The sequence below is a fragment of the Salvia hispanica genome, chromosome 2, assembly GCF_029641045.1.
Source record: "Salvia hispanica isolate PSC_SH4W2 chromosome 2, Shi_PSC_v1, whole genome shotgun sequence".
Taxonomy (NCBI): domain Eukaryota; kingdom Viridiplantae; phylum Streptophyta; class Magnoliopsida; order Lamiales; family Lamiaceae; genus Salvia; species Salvia hispanica.
The window spans coordinates 61,074,582-61,092,560 of NC_142693.1; the positions used below are offsets into that span (position 1 = coordinate 61,074,582).

General features: G+C 32.2%; 2 protein-coding genes across 37 annotated transcripts; both read right to left on the bottom strand.

Annotated features, from left to right (window-relative positions):
• Positions 1-35: 35 nt before the first annotated feature.
• LOC125200607 (mexicain-like) lies at positions 36-5,464 on the bottom strand. 6 transcript variants are annotated; one of them, XM_048098279.2, is made up of 7 exons: positions 5,373-5,464; positions 5,016-5,263; positions 1,524-1,586; positions 1,387-1,453; positions 742-1,067; positions 546-674; positions 36-439 (listed from the first exon to the last, which is right to left on the bottom strand). In XM_048098279.2, exons 3-7 carry the CDS (start codon positions 1,560-1,562, stop codon positions 206-208), a joined length of 795 nt encoding a protein of 264 aa, XP_047954236.1. In that variant the 5' UTR covers positions 1,563-1,586; positions 5,016-5,263; positions 5,373-5,464; the 3' UTR covers positions 36-205. The 6 variants fall into 6 exon arrangements, with proteins under 6 accessions (XP_047954236.1, XP_088919947.1, XP_088919945.1 ...); XM_089063821.1 differs by having other exon boundaries at positions 36-405; positions 5,016-5,457; XM_089063819.1 differs by having other exon boundaries at positions 5,016-5,456.
• Positions 5,465-6,308: 844 nt separating this feature from the next.
• On the bottom strand, positions 6,309-15,353 carry LOC125200745 (isoamylase 3, chloroplastic-like). 31 transcript variants are annotated; one of them, XR_016135532.1, is made up of 12 exons: positions 13,749-15,350; positions 13,615-13,668; positions 13,425-13,515; positions 12,773-13,044; positions 11,929-12,033; positions 10,584-10,688; positions 9,288-9,378; positions 8,599-8,664; positions 8,314-8,370; positions 7,562-7,602; positions 7,315-7,415; positions 6,309-6,534 (listed from the first exon to the last, which is right to left on the bottom strand). XR_016135532.1 is itself a non-coding variant. In XM_089064748.1 (12 exons), exons 1-4 carry the CDS (start codon positions 15,347-15,349, stop codon positions 13,482-13,484), a joined length of 399 nt encoding a protein of 132 aa, XP_088920874.1. In that variant the 5' UTR covers positions 15,350-15,351; the 3' UTR covers positions 6,309-6,534; positions 7,315-7,415; positions 7,562-7,661; positions 8,314-8,370; positions 9,288-9,378; positions 10,584-10,688; positions 11,929-12,033; positions 12,773-13,044; positions 13,425-13,481. The 31 variants fall into 31 exon arrangements, 13 of the variants coding, with proteins under 13 accessions (XP_088920874.1, XP_088920875.1, XP_088920883.1 ...); XR_016135533.1 differs by having other exon boundaries at positions 7,315-7,423; XR_016135525.1 differs by having other exon boundaries at positions 7,562-7,661; positions 13,749-15,349.
• Between the last annotated feature and the right edge of the window lie 2,626 nt (positions 15,354-17,979).

The window sequence follows — 17,979 nt, forward strand, 5'->3', positions numbered from 1 at the left end:
AAAAACATGATGGCAAAAACATGCATACCTAAAACTTGTTTAAACCCGATATATCAATTGAATAACATAGCCCCAAAATAACTCATTCACCAACATATCTACTAATTACATATCTAATATTAAGTGGAACAATCAGGGATGACAAACAGTTCTACTAGTTTCTCCAACAACCTTTCTAAGCATCTAAGGACTATGAGTGTCAAGTCTAAGCACCCACAGGACTACAAGTGCCAATAGGAATATAGTGGAATCCAATCAGGTGCCTCAATACTTTGAAGTATCCCTTATATCCCCAACCATTGCCGTACGAGTTCTGGCAGATATAGTATTTCAATTTTTCTTCTCGTCCACAAATATTCTTTTTTACTTCACTTCCATAGCCTATAATAGTAACGGCATGAAGTCCTGCATCCACGTTACCCGCAACTAACAATATTTCCTAAAAAATACACATAATTAAAAACTATACAACAATAGTTATACGATAAATATTATAGGATAAAGTGTAACAATAAATTGTAGAGAATATAAAGTGATCTTTATACCTTGGACTTCCAGTTGATAAAGTTTTTTGGCATATAAATACCACCAGTCACAGGCTGATTGTGGAGCATCCGTAAAACTTGCTCTTCAGTGTGTAGAATTTTGTAGTTCGTTATTCGAATTTTTTCATTCTGTAGGATTAAAAATATTAAAATGTAAAGTTTTTTCCAAAAAATACATCTATAGAAATCTACTTACAATTTGAATTATGCGTCCATTAGCCTTCACGATGCCATCCCATGGTCCATCAACAACCGGTGATGAACTCACAGTACCCAGCCACGGATAAACTCGATCGGGGGATACACCATAGGTAACAGCATATCTAAAAGCTCTTTCAAAGCTGGTTGGATACCCAGACATTTTTACGTCAAATGGACCCTTCTTAGTCTCAACCTGTTTAGGGCGTCTGAACCAATGGATATAATCTAAGAACTCTTGGGCAGATCCAATCAATGATGACCCATCGCGTGCCATTTCATCCCCAAACATGGTTGCTGTCACAGCAAACGCATAGCACGTATCTACATATAAACAAAACCTTTTGAAATACTAGAAAAACAATAAAAACATTTTAAGTTAACTTCAAAAACTTCCTTTAGTTTGGTTTATTATAGCAAGTTTACATTCAAAAAGAGAAAAAATCCAAAACCATTTGAAAAACTAAAAAAATAGAAAAATAAAGTAACTGAAGTGTGTATTTCTTGATTGTTTTTGCTACCCTATACAATATGAGATGAACCTTCTAGTATTTGAATTGTTATGCAGAATGATTGATGAAAGAAACAAGTTGCACAAAATCTATTCAAATACATGTTTCCAAAATAGAGTTAAAATTTTTACCTGTCTCCATTTGGTTTCTCACCGGAAGTACACACTGTGGCTTTTTAATAATGAGGCACCAATCAGCCTAAATTTATTACAAAATTAATTTAGGATAAAATTCATGAAAAAAATAGTACAAATCAAATAGTACATACCTGTGTAAAATATCGATCATGAGCTAAGCTTGAATCCATGAGGTGGACAACAAGCTTGTTATACTAACATATAACGAATAAAATTAAAAACAATTAAATTAGATATATTCATAGACTGATGAATGCACATTAAATAAATTTAAACTAAGATATAAAATCATCCACTAGAAATATCAGAAACAATGAAAAGTAACTTTACGCTTTTAAAATTTCGTTCAATGGAGGTGTAGGGTGGGTGGAAGGAATGCTATGCATATCTTTCTTACACCGTGTTAGTAAAGGACTAACAATTACCATGTAATGTTAATGGCAAGAACTATCAACTTCATTTATATATGCAATTTAATCCACCACACACTAATATAACCATTATTAAGATCAAGGCAATGATTTACAAGTGCAATATTTAAAGTGTGTGTTGTGTGTTACTCGTTTCATTGTATTTGGATTTTCAAATTTTAGGAGACATGGAACTAAGAAGGGAAAGGTTAACATTTGAACTGTGAGTAGTAGAAGAAGAGGGATTTGATCTAGTGTGGAAAATGGATATGGGTCAAGCTGACTGTTCAGGCTGTCACTAACTTTAAACTCAATATTTACTCTTACTCTATAATTGAAACACGTGTCATATAAAGAAAGTCATTCCCACGTCAATTGGGAAAATCTAGAGCTCAAAATTCTACTTCAAAATAAACTTTTAAAGTTTAAACCAATTTACAGGTTGTCTCATCTCTTTTCTCTACTCAACCAACACAAAACAAAGCTTTCCATGCTCCTAAAACTACTCGCATAACATATAGCTTCAATCGCATAAATTCAAACTTGAGAAATACATTAAAACTAATCCATACATCCCACCATGTCTAAATACTTCTAGTTATGCATACTTGAGTTCAATAACAATCAATTATCATTTATAGGTCAGCTAACTTATCTTTATAACTGAGCTCATTTCTTTCTATTTTGCCAAACTTGGAACATAATTAATTTTCATTATCATCAAACACCCACATTACTCTTTGGTTCTATAACTTACTAAATGAAGTTTAAATCCATTCCATGCCCAAATTAAGCTGTTAAAAAAGTATTTTCAGATTATATACAATCTACCAAATCTATCCCCAAAAATCATATCATACTTGTAATATTATACAGTAAAGCTCCAATCGCATAATTTTAAAGTTAAATTACACAAATTTATCTCAAATATAAATTCCCAAATCAAAAAGCCCTAACTCTTACTCTTTTCTTTACTCTCCAATTTTTCCATCCATTTTCTTTTGACTTTTGGGTATTACAGTTAGTATCCGACACAAAATCACCCGGTAATGATAATGGCTAGAAATAACTTTATTTAATCATGCAATTAAGTCCACCATACACTAATATAACTATAATTAAGATAAGGAGATGACAATGGCAATAACTTTCACCTATGTTGATTAAACTCAAATAGAGAGAGGAAGTGCTTACATAGAAATGGAGCTCCTGCTTTAATGTGGGTTTCGGGAGTGGTCGACTAGAAATCGAGCTGGGGGTTTGGGAAATTGGTGTGGGGTTTCTCGTATTTTTATGACGCCATCTATAGGTATTTCATACATAAAAAGTGTTTTTCTATAGGTAATTTTCATACATAAAAAGTACTCCTAAAATTATCTACATTTCTGTTTTATCTACATGTATAGGGCCAGAGGTAGTTTCTACAACTCAATGTGTACCAAAAATACTCCCTCCGTCCCATAAAAATATAGGCAACGAGTATGACACGGGAATTAAGACAAAATTGGTAAAGTAAGAAATAGGAGGAGAATGGTATGGTAAAATAAGAGAGAAGAGGAGAATGATAGTTAAAGTAGTGTTAGTAGATAGTGGGAACTACATTATTAAATTGATACATAACTTTCCAAAAACGAAATGCACATATTTTTGTGGGGCGGACAAAAATGAAAAGTGCACATATTTTTATGGGATGGTGGGAGTATAATTTATATCCTCATGCCACAAAATGCCACAAAATGCTGATTTACTTCACTATTTCTAACATTTCTTAGTACGATGAAATAAAAGTGGAATTGAATTAAGATATAAATGAAATGACAATTCATTTGCATTTTTGTGTATTTTCATGCTCTTAGTTATGGATAAATAAAGTAATTACTTTAGATAATAATATTAAGATTATAGTCTAAAATTGGTATGGTATATTTGTACAAAAAAATGATTTCTATACATTAAGAGGGTTAGCTTAAAGTCTAAAATCTAGAGTTTTTCCAATAATAAAATGAATTAACATTTGACTAACCTCATATCACTCATATTACACTACAAACAAAAAGAATCCTAATATGCACATGTTTTCAATTATGATTCTGATACAATAACCTATCACATACTCCCTCCATTCCAATTAAATTGAGTCAAAACTTTTGAACACAGAGATTAAGAAATTATATTAAAAAGTAGAAGCAAATAATGAAATAGGAAGGATAAAGAAAGAGTGAAGTATGTGATGAAATAAAATTATGAGTTATTAGATGTTTTACTTTTTTGTCAAAAAATGAAATGATTTAACTTAGTTGGGACATCCTAAAAAAGAATATTCCCTCCATTCCATAGTAATGGAGGCGTTTCTTTTCGGCACGGAGATTAAGAAAAATTGTGTTAGGTAAGTTAAGTAAAGGGAGAATAAAATGGAAAATGGAAAATGGAAAATGGAAAATGAAAAATGAAAACGGTAGAGAGATGAAGAGAGAAAAAAAGTAAAAAAGAGTAAAGTAGGTGTAGAAAAATGTGTTGACTTTTACTAAAAATGGAAATGACTCTATTACTATGGAACGTACCAAAATGGCAAAATGACTCTATTCTTATGGAACGGAGGGAGTACTACGGGAATATTTAAAATTTTCTTTTATTAAAAAATAACTACATGCACAAATGAGATCAAAATGCTAAATTGCAATCCTAATAGCTGATTTGACACTCCTACATTCTAATTACCCAACTACTTGAATTGAAAATTGTTCATATTCGCACTTAATTTAGTGTCAAAATAAAAGTATTGGTTCGAATTCTACATATTTTGACATATTTTCAAAAATAATTAAAAATTACCCAAACTAATAAGGGATATTAGAGTATATCATTACTTAATTATTCCATCATAGAAACTCTCGACATTAACATATTAATGAATTACAAGCACAAATGAGTATGAGCATCCACACCCGTTGATTTCAGAATCGAGACACCTAATAGCTGATTTTCCACTACTAAATTCTAATTACCAACTAACAAATGTTGAATAAAAGTTGTTATTTTATTCGCATCATAGTTCTAGTTCGAATTCATATGGATTACTACTTATTTGACAGTTTTTTAAAAATAAAATAAAAGTTACCTAATATAGTAATTGATAGCAGTTACATCATCATCATCATCATAAAAAACTTTTGACATTAAACAAAATACAGAGCAGCAGATCTGAAATATTACCAATTATCATCCATGGCGCATCGATCTGATAGTGGACTACATCTCCATTGATATTAGCTCGGAACAGAATGAATTCAATCCAATTGAGTTGGAATATCAGCCATGGCAAAGAAGCAAATCATAGGCCTCTTGGCTTCTGAACTCAGCGCTGGACCGGCAATCCATATCCCCAATTAATCCGATCATCATCTTCGCGCAGATATCGATCGACATCCAATTAACTCAATCCAATTCAATTCGAACTTGTTCTGGATGAAGACGAACACAACATAAATGAATTAACTCAACTCAATTCCTATGATATAAAGAAATGGACAGAGGTGTGTGTTTAGGTATAATTAGGTTGGGCAGAGCAACCAAATGGTGTAGATCTGGGAAGAAGAAGAAGAGAGAGGCGTGAGAGACGATAGCAATGCCATAATTATCTCCGCGTTGAAATATTCAAAAGAAACCCAAATACCTAATTAAGTAAAACATAACTATATACTGTCAGGTGGGCCCCCATCTTTTTAAATAGGGTAAAAATCATTCACTTCTGTCAAATATCAATATTTAGCAATTTTTTCAAGATGCAATAACCACATTTATCATTAAGAAAAACTCCTCATGCCATAATATATCGAATTAACATCCATATCAAAATTAACTTAGCAATGTCATCCATGGATGCATAAGAACGAGTGTATGTATTCCATCAAAGTCAGCTTCCTCTTCCTCCCTATAATGGGAGAGCTACTAGAAATCTAGGTGCCACTTCTTGAATGTGGCAGTGAATATGGACGAAATCAAACCTCTTTCCGTTACCTTACTTAAAATTCGTGTCGAGTCAAAATGTGACGAACTTTGCGGAACAGAAGGGTATTGCCTTGAGCAAACCTTTTACTTTTGTAAATATGAATTTAAAAGATAATGAAATTAACAAAAAATTCTTATCTTCAATCAAATAATACTATCTCTATCCACATAAAATTGTCTTGGTAATGGACATGACGTGAAATGAAGAAAATGACTAAAGTATTATCGAGAGAAAAAAGATTATCTTTTTTTAACAGATGTAATATTTCATTTTTTAAGCAAAATATATCATAAAGCTTCTTGGCCCGCGTTTTAGATGTTTTGCAAAAGTGACTGTACCTCTCATAATGCTCTTCATACTCTCAAATTAAATCAAGCTTGACATGACTATTCAAATAAAGTAACTCTGCAAACAAATATATAAAGTGCTTTATCATGAAATACGTATTATTTTATGAGTAAGAAAATGTTGTTTCAGTAATGTAGTGGACCACAGAGTGAATGAGTAAAGTAGAAATATATGAAACTATTTGTCCTCAGTCAATATATTGAAAGTTCACACATTGCACATATTTTTTCATTACTTTAATATAGTAATTAATGAAATATAGGAAACTATTCCTCTAGTTGAGAATTTCTCCACTTGCAGCACCTTCATGAATTTTGTAATGTCATCACTGTATATTCCATTCCATTCAGCCCACCTGCAAGCCAAAGATTCATACTGTGGAATTGAGTTAAGTTAGATGCACAAGAGAAGAAACGCAAAAAACCAAAGTACTAACAGTCTTGACATTGATTTTCTTCAAATGTAGCAGTGCACACACACTATTATTGCCCATTAATGTTCTCCAATATGCAATGTTGGCTAATAATACACATTCTAAAGATCCAACTTGATAAGTATTTATATTTTGGGATGCCAGAACAAAGAGATTGTTAAGAGTGGAGGAGATAAACAATTGATTGAGCAAGAACTATACAATACAATTGATTGATTGTCAAGAAGATCAAAAAGTCCTAGACAATCTATTCAGCCTGGGAGCAGAAAGACCAGAAGCCTCAATCCTAATTCCTCATCTGATCTTTTTGTTGAATCCTAATTCGTAATCTAATCTTTTTTTGAATCGTAAACTAATCATACTTAATAAATAGCTGAAGAATGAAAGAACTAAACCAATAAATAATCATAAGAATGACTGATTGCCACTTTCGCCCTAACATGCGCCTCAGCCTCTTTCGTTTGTAAAATGGTTCTAACAGGGATAATGGGGAATCTTTAACTAGGACCGAATAACGTGATCACAGTAGCTTGAAAATCAAGTTCATTAACAAGCTCAATTTTGACCATCCAAGATCTCAAATTACGCTATCATCTCATCTCACTCATGCTGTGTACATGTGATGCAGGCTGTTTAATAGTATGTAATGACTATTTTAATGTTTGCCCCAGTTGTCATCTTAATCTAAAAATATAGAAAAAAGTAAAAAATGCAGAAGTTACCTATCCCAGTATGGAAAATTTCCAACAAGATATTGTCCTCCACAATCCCAAGGTTCTGCAATGATCTTACATCTTGAGGGGATACTATCGTTGGCTATTGTCTGCATAACTGAAGCACTCAATAAAGGAAGGAGTACAGAATAAAGATCATAAAGATGTTAGAACTAACACAAGGTACCATTAGTAGTTACCCATGATATCATAAATTATAAAGTTCCAATCCCACTCAAAGGGAGTCGTAAATTACCCTGATCAAAGGGGGAGCACTGAGAGAAGAACCATCAGTTCCTGAACAAAGCACACTAGCCAGATCAAAACAGAACCCATCCACATGATACTCAGTTACCCTACAGTTAGAATGTCAATTGAAAGTGTGAAATACTACAATTTTACAGTAAAAACAATTTAAATGCAGTATACAACTTGAGCAAGTTGTCAAAATTCTAACACAACTGATTTTACAATCTTTCACATTTTGGCTTTAGTTACTGTATTTATTTGGGTGCATAAGGAATGCAAGTTTGATGGAGGAGTATGGCATAGGGTGCAACATGAATTAAGCATACAGTGAATCTTCCACATTTGACCAATTATTTATGTATGACTACCCTTGGCATTTTTCAAGGCTGAAAAGGCAAAGTGTTAGTATGTTTTAGGAGAAATCATCGACAATGGTAAAGATCCTTAGAAGAGGTGCATGAGAGAGCAAAGTTTAGAGTTGCTTGGTAGGCCTTAAGGCTTAAACTATAACGAATTATTACCCACTTTTGTTTCAGGTGTTGCTAGATATTGGAGTCCTATCAGCAATTTGGATGCCATCCCTTTGGAATACCAACACATTGATTTTTTTAATAAATTTTGTTTCTTATCAAACATGGAACATAGTAATCGGTCTGCATGAAATGCCAACATATTTGTTTGACCAGAAATTGCTCTTAAAGATGGCTGGGTGTCACTAATGTGCATTAAAAAGTGAGTTCAATGATAAAAAAAAATTACCATAACCAGAAAGATCAACAACTGGCCATTTTGTTGGAAGTCCATCATGTAAAATACCTGCAAAAATTTCACGACATTACCAAGAGCGTCATTAAGAAAACAAATCAAGACATTACCAAGAGCATCATTAAGAAAAGAAACTCATTCTATGGCGTCTCTTACTACGCCGGTGAATACCTATCTTTGTTGTTAATATACACATCTCTACCCATCTTATTCGGTGGTTATCTTGACTTTCTTTAATTGGAAAAATGATTTAGGGTTGCACTATTTTCAAAGACTCACGCGGATGTTAACGGATGGGAAGGCTCTGGGCATCTGTGGAATCTTTCTTGTTTACTACTATCTCTTCTGTTCCAATAAATAATGTTTATTTCACTCATCAAACACTTGTTTCTATAATATAGTATAGAAATTAACAGTAAATTTGAAAACTGTGATATAAAGTGTGTAGAAATAAAGATTCAAAAATCTCCAACATTTCCACGTTGTCTTGGATTTGGGAGTTCAATGGTCATTAGAGTTGTGAATAACAATTGCATAAACCATTTCAGATGCAACCTCAAATGTAACCATGTAGTAAGTGTAAATATTCATACATAGTTCTCTATCGCCAAGATAAACAATCAAGAAGAGTGATTAAACTCTTGGTAGAATAAACTATCAAGCATGGCATCCATTCAAGGAAATTTTCAACTCAAATCAATTAACATGACCTAGGAAATGTTTTAGAATACATCTAGAGTTTGGTAAAAAGATAGCCCACAACAAAAAAGCAGCTACATGGCAAGAAACTCACCTTGTTATCTATGCCACAAAATGAAGTAGTATATGCATGTTCATCATCAGCTTCGTATTTATGATTGTAAACAACATCCAAAATGATATGGGATATATTATAGAAACATAGGCCAAATCAAGAACTCTGTTTTACTATTTACCATCAGATAAATTATTCATTTTAGGAGCCCTACCTCAATTACAGCATCATGGAAAGCCTTAACCATTTGTTTGAATTCTTGGGAAGCATTAACTGGTCCTCCACCATTGCTTGCATAGTGCATACTGATTCATAGGTGCAAAATATTTATAGTTGAATAACCCAATGTGTTGATCTTGCAAAGAATAACACTTGGAGCATCATATGTTAAATTTTTCTGGAAATACTAAAGCACATGATAGTATGATAAAACCATGGTTACACTACATAGTCTACATATCACAAATTAACAGAGACCCCCTTTCCAAGATCAGAAGCATATTATTCAAAATCTGCAGTCTGACTATGTTTTGGCACACAGCTCAAACATTACTAACTGCATATATACCATCATGACGGCTAAAAAGCCCAGAGAACAGAAATAACATGAATGAATTGGTGACCACAAGTTCATTAGCCACTCTATGACATCATGAATGAGTCATAAAATATATTCACTCTTGACACTAGAATAATGTTTTGAACTTTAACATTCTGTCCATATCAATAATTTCTTCTTAGCAATAACTAACATGAAAACTTATTTTCTGGAAAGGCACACCCGGTTCCATACCCATACATATGTTGGAGTTATCCCAGGCATACATTGTTGGCTTATAGATTTCTAGTAACTTGGAGTAAGCATAGAACGTTATTGCAAGACCAAGCACATCATGAAAAACTATGCATACAAGAGTACATAGATATTTTCCTATTTTAAAATAAAAGCACAACTTTGCTCTCATCAACCCATGTTCCCAGAAAATTGCCCACAACCCTGCATTCCATATTGTAATCCTGAAGTAGGAGAGGAATGATGTTCTTTGACCAGCTCAAGTGAGGTGTTAAAAAAGTTCTCAACTTTAATTTGGTATTGTTTGATAGCTCCTATTTCTGATTGTTACTAACTTTAGGGATTTCCATCTTTTTTTAGGTTCCTGGTTGATAGATTAAACTTGAGAAAGTCAATAGTAAACTTTGGAAAGTCAATACTTTTGTCGTTGATTCATTAAGCATCTTTGTATTGTTTTATTTAATCGAAAACCATCTGTGACTTGTTCTCCTCTTAATTCATGAATTCGAATTCCTACTACTGCACAAGAACAGGGAACATGCCATGAAACTCAAGATTTCAAACATATCTAGCCTGATAGTTGATGTCCTACCAAAAGCTTAAGTGTAAGTTGATCAAAAATCCAAGATAGACAGATGAAACCTGATCACATGTAACCTGAAGCCACAGAGTGACTCACATGATCAACGAATTCATACATAGAGTCAAAGTTTATACCAAGTACTCTCTTGCATTTGGGCGCCTTTAGAGCTCCATTTCGTCAAACTCAAACACATGGAGCAGCTCAACTGCATTGACACCAAGCTCCAAAATATGTGGTATCTTCACAAAATTGGATACATATTTTAGTAAGTAAAGCATGCATCAATCAAGCAAGTCAGCATAGAGGATACATCTTATATGGAGATATTGAATGTATGATTCCTGAACTACTACTCTCTTCCCGAATGTTGATCCTTCATTGAGTATATCGTGTAACAAACATAATAGTCGTAAGAGCCTTATCATATGTGCCAAGAATTATTATCCTACCGCTCCAGCCCCCAAAACAAATAAAGAAGAAACAAAACTAGGGATGGCAACAGGCAAGTCTGCCTTTTATGGTTGTAATGGTAAAGCTGTAAATAAGTGGAAGTGTGAATAAAGGATAAGGAAATTATGTCCAAAAATAGCAAAGAAATAAGTGTGCAGTATTTTGGAGGACATCCCAAAATGGCAAAGTGGGCACTATTTTGAGGGAATGAGAGGGAGAACAATTTATGAAATATTTAGTTGGTAGTAAACTATTTTTGTAAGTAATGTCGTGCAATACATGTACAAAATGAAAATATTACAGAGTACTATTAAATAGGACATGAAAGGTGAGCTTGAAACAAAGACCCACACCACACGCTGCTTTACTCTTCAAAATCCCTGTTGGCAAGTCTGGGTTAAATCTGGAGTCGTGGTTGTCTTTAGTCTTTACTCCAATTGTTTCATCTCTGTCTCTCGGGCATACCATAGAAATAAGATAGAGAGTCTCTCAGATGTTTAGTTCAGAAACTTACACCCATTGCTTAGTTATAACTCCTTAGTCTCTCAGATGGATCAAGAGCAAAATCAAAGAACAGCATAGTTATAACCCCTTAGTCCTTATATATCTTTCTAAAATTGATAAGAACTTGAACTTGACGCTCAAGTCTTTTTTCAAATAGTATATAGTCTTTTTTCAAATAGTATATACTCCATAAGCTGAAAGGTTAAATGCTAATTTCGTCTGTGCTTCTATCATTAAGAAAGAAATCATTTTTCCAACTATAAATATTAATTTAATCAGTGTAATGCAGAGCCTACTTAGAAAACGAAATAGAATCGGCAAAAATAGGTACCAACAAATGGGAATGTTTAAACAATAGATGAGAAATTAAAATTACAATCAATAATCAGTAGCACGTTAAGTAAAGTGAAATTTACATACTCATAATTATATAGACAGGAACATGCAGTTAACAAGAAACAATGTAATAGCCAATAGGAATAAAATGTAAAAGAGCTTTAACAATTTAAGACAAGCAAATACTACCTTCTCTATCATACCAAGGTAACTGACACGTATGTGTGGTTCCAATCAACGGGACTGATCAGCTGTGAAGTCCCCGACATTCATTTCATACAAAACAAGATCTTTCTGCAGAAGCAGAATATAATTTTTATGGTCAAAATGCACAAGATTTACAAGAATAGAGAGAAACATAGAAACTACAAATGCATGTGCACATGTAAGTGACAAACTTCAAAACATTTATAAAGTACTAAGTTAAGAATTAAGATATTGCTTATGTGACAAAAAGGCTACATGTCATTCAAGTATTTGCTAGCAGATTTCTACTGGACAGACATTAGCACACAACCGTCCATGTTAAGATCGGGAGCCTTACTCGTCTTAAAGATGTTTCAAACACATAATTGATAATCATGGGTTGATTTAAATAATGAAGTCAATGTGAAATTATGATGGTTCCAACTTTGAGAGTCTCTTCTTTGCATATGAAGCCCATTCATTCCCACTCTTAAACGTAATACCCAATGATACTAATAACTAAAAGTCTAAAACTCTCAATTCAAAGATAAGTGTCAACATTGAGGTCATTCAAGTATAGTCTCAGCATGTCAAGAGACGAAACAAGCTAAATTTCTAAATTTCTAGATTACTTGGCATGAACAAAAAAACACTGCCTAACAAGAAATAAATTAGGTTTCCCAATAACCGGAGGGTAAGTGTAAAAAAGAAAAAGTATACGATCATGACTTAGTAGTTCGTAAAGGGATACATTTGTCCATGTGAACAAACACAGGTACCAGACAGCAATAAATCACCCTAGTGTTTTGACATTCAAATAGCAGATGTCATAGATAATCACTATTACCTGTATCTTAAGAGACATTTAGTGAACTTCGTTCACTAACCTCATGTATATTTGGAAGCTCGCAGTTCTCTCCCCAGTCAAAAGGCATGCCACCAAAACCATATGTCCCAAAACATTTAGACATCTGCAAAGACTCGGCATCCTTCAACCAATTTTTGCATATGGATCGAGTACAACATTGTTGTCATCAAAGCAATGTCCTTCACGCCAATCTTGAGGGCCACCAACACGGTAGCCATATAAGACATTGCTAGTTTGCTACATGGCAATCCCTGAAAAGAGAAGTTTCATAATCAATTTAGCTGATGAAGGAAATCATATACAATATAATTGACCCTACTGACAACAATGATGAAGTGAAGATCGACCATAAAATCAACAATCAACTCTCACAGGATATTATTAGCAAACTATGGAAGTAACATAGAAAATTCGAAGTATGAATTAATCACTATCTGTAAAGGTCTCTCATAAAAAGCACTAAACATGTTTCATCAAAATCTCTTGATAGGCCTCCCCCTTTCTCTGCTGGACTCAGATAGACATGTGCAATTGCTTTCTACAAACATAAGAGAAATTAGTTTTCTATTGTGGTGTTACTTTTCTACCATCTGTGCAGGAAGCTCTAGAAGTCAATCATCACCAGCCATACCTCAACCCGTCAACCACCACACTCTGCTCACCAGCTTGAGCTGCCTGCACGATAAACTCATCTAGCGACTTTCACTAAATTCTCGTCTAACCTGAGCCAAAAATCCTCCAATTTACTACTTCAGAATTTTAGAAAATTCACACTTCAAAAAATAAAAATTAAAAAAAAAAACGAAAATTAAGCAGTTTACCCGCCGAAAACTCTCCACTGACAACCCGTTCCTTCACTTGATGGCGATCTGGAACTGCAATTAGGAGAGAAAAATTAATCAAAAGAGAAAGCATGAGCAACAACATAAACAGAAATAGTAACTGCCAATTTTACCGAACGATATCCGGAAGGGCGATGAAAGCAGGAACAAGAGCGGAATTGCCGTTGCTCCAGAGAGTTGTGGAATGCTGAAGCATCATTACTTCACAAACAAAACTGACTGAACCTTTCTCCATGCTAACAGGCCAGTGCATCTTCAGTTAATATGCACTCAACCACAAACAAATTAGCAGAATCACTTCTAAAAGTAACATTAACATTAACCTAAGCCCACCAGATAACGATTAACATAGTCAAGCTGTAAATCACTCAAGGTTCTGTTTAAGGCCAAAGGTACATCTTCTGGAGCATGATCAGAACAGCTGCAGATGTGGGATTAAGAAGGATGATTTCTGATTCATTTTTTCATTATTGATCAATATAAAATTATGGGAACAATTTGCACTTATAGCAATCCACAAATCTTCGCACTTCACTTCTCCAAACAGCTTCTTAAGGGTTTTACAAATCCGCAACAAGAATTTAATCTATTTGTGTTACATAGATACACAATTTTGTGCTACAACAGATACCGATACTGGTTAACACAAATTGCACAAATTTTCAGAAGAATACCCTAATTTTAGTTTCATAACACAAATTGCACAAATTTTTAATGTTAGTGCCAATATACAATTTTTAGGATCTGAACTAGCCAACCTTCATAATACATTTTTTTATTCTAAAATTTAATATTCATTTATTTACAATAATCAAATGAATTTAGAAAATATCATAAAATAGCTTAGAAAGCATCACTTCAAAAACTACTGATTGCATTTCATTAGAATCAATATACAATAAAACTAAGCAATAAATAATCCATATGAAGTCAATGACACTGAATTAAAAAGGAAGTTATAAATGTAAATTAATTTAATCCTAATAGTTATATTAGAAATATACCTTCATCTCCCTCATCATGAGGAGTGAAAAAATAATCTAATTAACTCAGGATCAATAACAAGTTTGAGACTTTTGTCTTTGCAATTGTTATCTCCCCCAATTTCTACGACTCATGAAGACTTCATTGCAGTTTTGGAATAGATAAGCAAGATTTTGTAGACTTTTGTCAGATATCAATATGAGGATAATATGTAAATCAATCTTGACCATTCTCCTCTCACTCTATCACTAAGATATCACCTTTTAATCAACATTAACTTTTGCAATTGCAGGATTTTTCAGTAATTATTCAGGAATCAGCTACATTATAGTATAACCCTATAACATTACAGAATTCAACAAAACCTAGAAAAACTCATCAACCAACCCCAAATTCACAGAAATACAAAAAAAATTCAAAACCGCAAAAATATTTACAAAATTGTAAATTTGTTACCGATTCATCCAGTCCAAGTGCCAATTAAGCAACAGAAGGAAAAAAAAAAATACTACTTCAGTATCTTTCAAAACACAAAGAGCGAGGGAAACTAGATTCTTACTTGTCGATAGAAATTCGAAGGATCAAGACTATCTGGCAATAAATATAATCGCAATATTGCAAAATTACTACTACTACTATTCGAATTGATCATAATCGAGTATTTGTGGTGGTAAAATTTGATGACACTCATTATCCTAGAGTATGAAAAATCAATTATACTGATACTCATTTTCCTATGTCTATTAGGTATTCTAAAGTATTAAAATGTTACTCCCTCCGTCCCGGAGTATTAGACTCACTTCTTTTGGGCACATGATTTAAGGAATTGATATTTAAATAGTTAAAGTGGAGAGAGAAAAGTATGAGAGAGGGAAAAAGTAGGAGAGATAAGAGAGAAAAAAGTAGGTGGAGAATAAAATAAGATAGTTGCTTTTTGCTAAAAAAGGAAATGAGTCTAATATACTGGGACATCCCAAAAAGGAAAGTTGGTCTAATACCCTGGGACGGAGGGAGTATTAATTACTTAAAAAATAAATTAAATTGTCAGAAAAAACATCAATTTCGGTTAAAAATCATAATGGGCTTAGCTTTATTAAGAAATCATTTCCTCATTGTTCTTAGGCATATTGATTAGGCGTAAACAAAATATTAACCCACAATAATATTGTTATTAGTACTCCAATATAAAAATGTTGGGACTATAATTTCTGAAAAAATGAAGCACTCTAGTCTTCAATACTTATTAAATAAGTACAAAATGAATCAAACAACAGTTAAAATTTTAAATTAATCTGAATAGATTAGTTTATCTGGTTTTCTTTTCCAAGTGTGTTAGTATATAATGAAATGCTTTAAGTTAAATTATTATACATTTATAATCATTATGCCCCTTAAAATTTGTCACGTATTTTCATTTACGTCCGTCACACAAAATTCATAGTATTTCATTTTCTTACCACTTTTGGTAGGAGACATTACATTCCACTATATCATTATCACTCACATTTTATTTTATAAAACTAATATTTAAAAGTATGACTTACATTGCAATAATTTTTTAACTCATTTTCTACTACACTATATTTTTTAAATTCATGTCAAGTCAAAATATGATAAAATTTAAGAGACAGAGGAAGTAATAGTTAAGAACATGTTCCCTTCGTCTATAAATAAAAGTGAGCGGAATGAGTTAGTGGAATGAGGATCCACCTACCAAATATAGTAGAGTGAACTACATAAATGGTACCTGATCTTTCACTTTCGCACATAAATGGTATCTGATCTTTATTTTATATCGTTTTTGGTACCCAGTGACAAAAATAACCCTAGGTACCAAATATGTGATTTTTTTTCATGAAGGATATTTTTGAAAATTTCAATTAAATAGTACCAAATATGTGATTATTTTTTCTTCCTTTCTTATTTCTCTTTTTCTTATTTAGTTCCTTATTCTTTCTTTTTTTCTCATTTTCTTCTTTCTTTTTAGTATTTTATCTTCCTTTCTTTTTTTTTCTTTTTTCTACTTAATTTATGTTTCTTCTTCCTTCTTTTTTCTTTTTTCATCTCTTTTTCTTTCTTTTTAGTGTTTTATACATACATCTTATTGCATTATATAAATAAAAAACAAAATACCTAATTAAATTAATTATTTAAAGTAATTAAATTAATTGAATACTTTTTATTAAATTATTTTATACTCATTTAACGTTGAAACACCTAACTAATAATATTCAACTTTTATATCATTACAGTTCACAATGTTAAATTTTTATTAAGGCTATATTGATTAGTTAATAATAATAATAATAATATTATTATTATTACATAATATTATGTGATTCATAATTTATATAATTATACTACAATTATTTATTAATTACTATTAGTTTTTAGTATTATAATAATATTATAATAATAATAATAATTAAATATAATTATAACTATAATTATATTTAAGTATATTTGAATGAAATAAAAAATAAATTAATTATTAATTTATAACATCAAAATAATAATATTAATATTGATTAATAATAATAATATAAAGAATTAGAAGAATGAAAGAAGATATTATAATATCACTTTTGATACTAATTTTATGGATGCCCAAAATATCCTCTATGACATAAATGGGAAAATATATTTGTTTAAAGGGCATTTTGGGAAGAAAATTGCATCAGGTACCAAAAATGTGATTTATAAGTACCAAAAACGATATAAAATAAAGATTAATTATCATTTACGTGCGAAAGTGAAAGATCAGGTATCATTTATGTAGTTCACTCAATATAGTAAAAGTGTTTAACATGACATATTTATTGGCGGACTGATGAAAAAAGAAAAATGGAATATTTAATAGCGGATGGGGGAGTATATTATAATCTGATGATCTTGTTTCTTTGTTTTTAATCAAAGAAACAAAATCCTCATATTCCAAATGATAAAACTATTTGGCCTTATATCTCAACCCAACTTCAATGTCTTGATTTTCATTTCACTTCTTCCAAAAACAAATCTATAGATCTCTAGACATCAATCTATCAATTTCCATATCCTAATGTTTCGGTCCCTTTTTTATATACTCCCTCCGTCCCGCTTAAGATGACACGTTTTCCTTTTTAGTTTATCCCAACTAAGATGACACATTTCCTTTTTTTGGTAACTTTCTCTCTCCAATTAATACACTCAACCACTTTTTCTCACTCCAATTAAAATATTCATCTTTCTTTATCTCTCTACTTTAATACTTACATCCACCTTCTCTCTCTAATTAAACACTTAAACAATAACTCCTAAAACCCCGTGCCGGCTAAGCAATGTGTCATCTTAGCCGGGACGGAGGAAGTATAAAAATAGCAT

What these genes read in the sequence shown, in the direction of transcription:
- LOC125200607 (XM_048098279.2), bottom strand. Translation starts at nt 1,562, where the DNA reads ATGGATTCAAGCTTAGCTCATGATCGATATTTTACACAG. An exon ending in ATGATCGATATTTTACACAG is followed by an intron (nt 1,454 to 1,523) that starts GTATGTACTATT and finishes TAATAAATTTAG; the next exon opens with GCTGATTGGTGCCTCATTAT. An exon ending in ATGGACGCATAATTCAAATT is followed by an intron (nt 675 to 741) that starts GTAAGTAGATTT and finishes TTAATCCTACAG; the next exon opens with AATGAAAAAATTCGAATAAC.
- LOC125200745 (XM_089064748.1), bottom strand. Translation starts at nt 15,349, where the DNA reads ATGAGTATCAGTATAATTGATTTTTCATACTCTAGGATAATGAGTGTC. An exon ending in GCCCTTCCGGATATCGTTCG is followed by an intron (nt 13,669 to 13,748) that starts GTAAAATTGGCA and finishes TCCTAATTGCAG; the next exon opens with TTCCAGATCGCCATCAAGTG. An exon ending in CAGTGGAGAGTTTTCGGCGG is followed by an intron (nt 13,516 to 13,614) that starts GTAAACTGCTTA and finishes TTTTTGGCTCAG; the next exon opens with GTTAGACGAGAATTTAGTGA.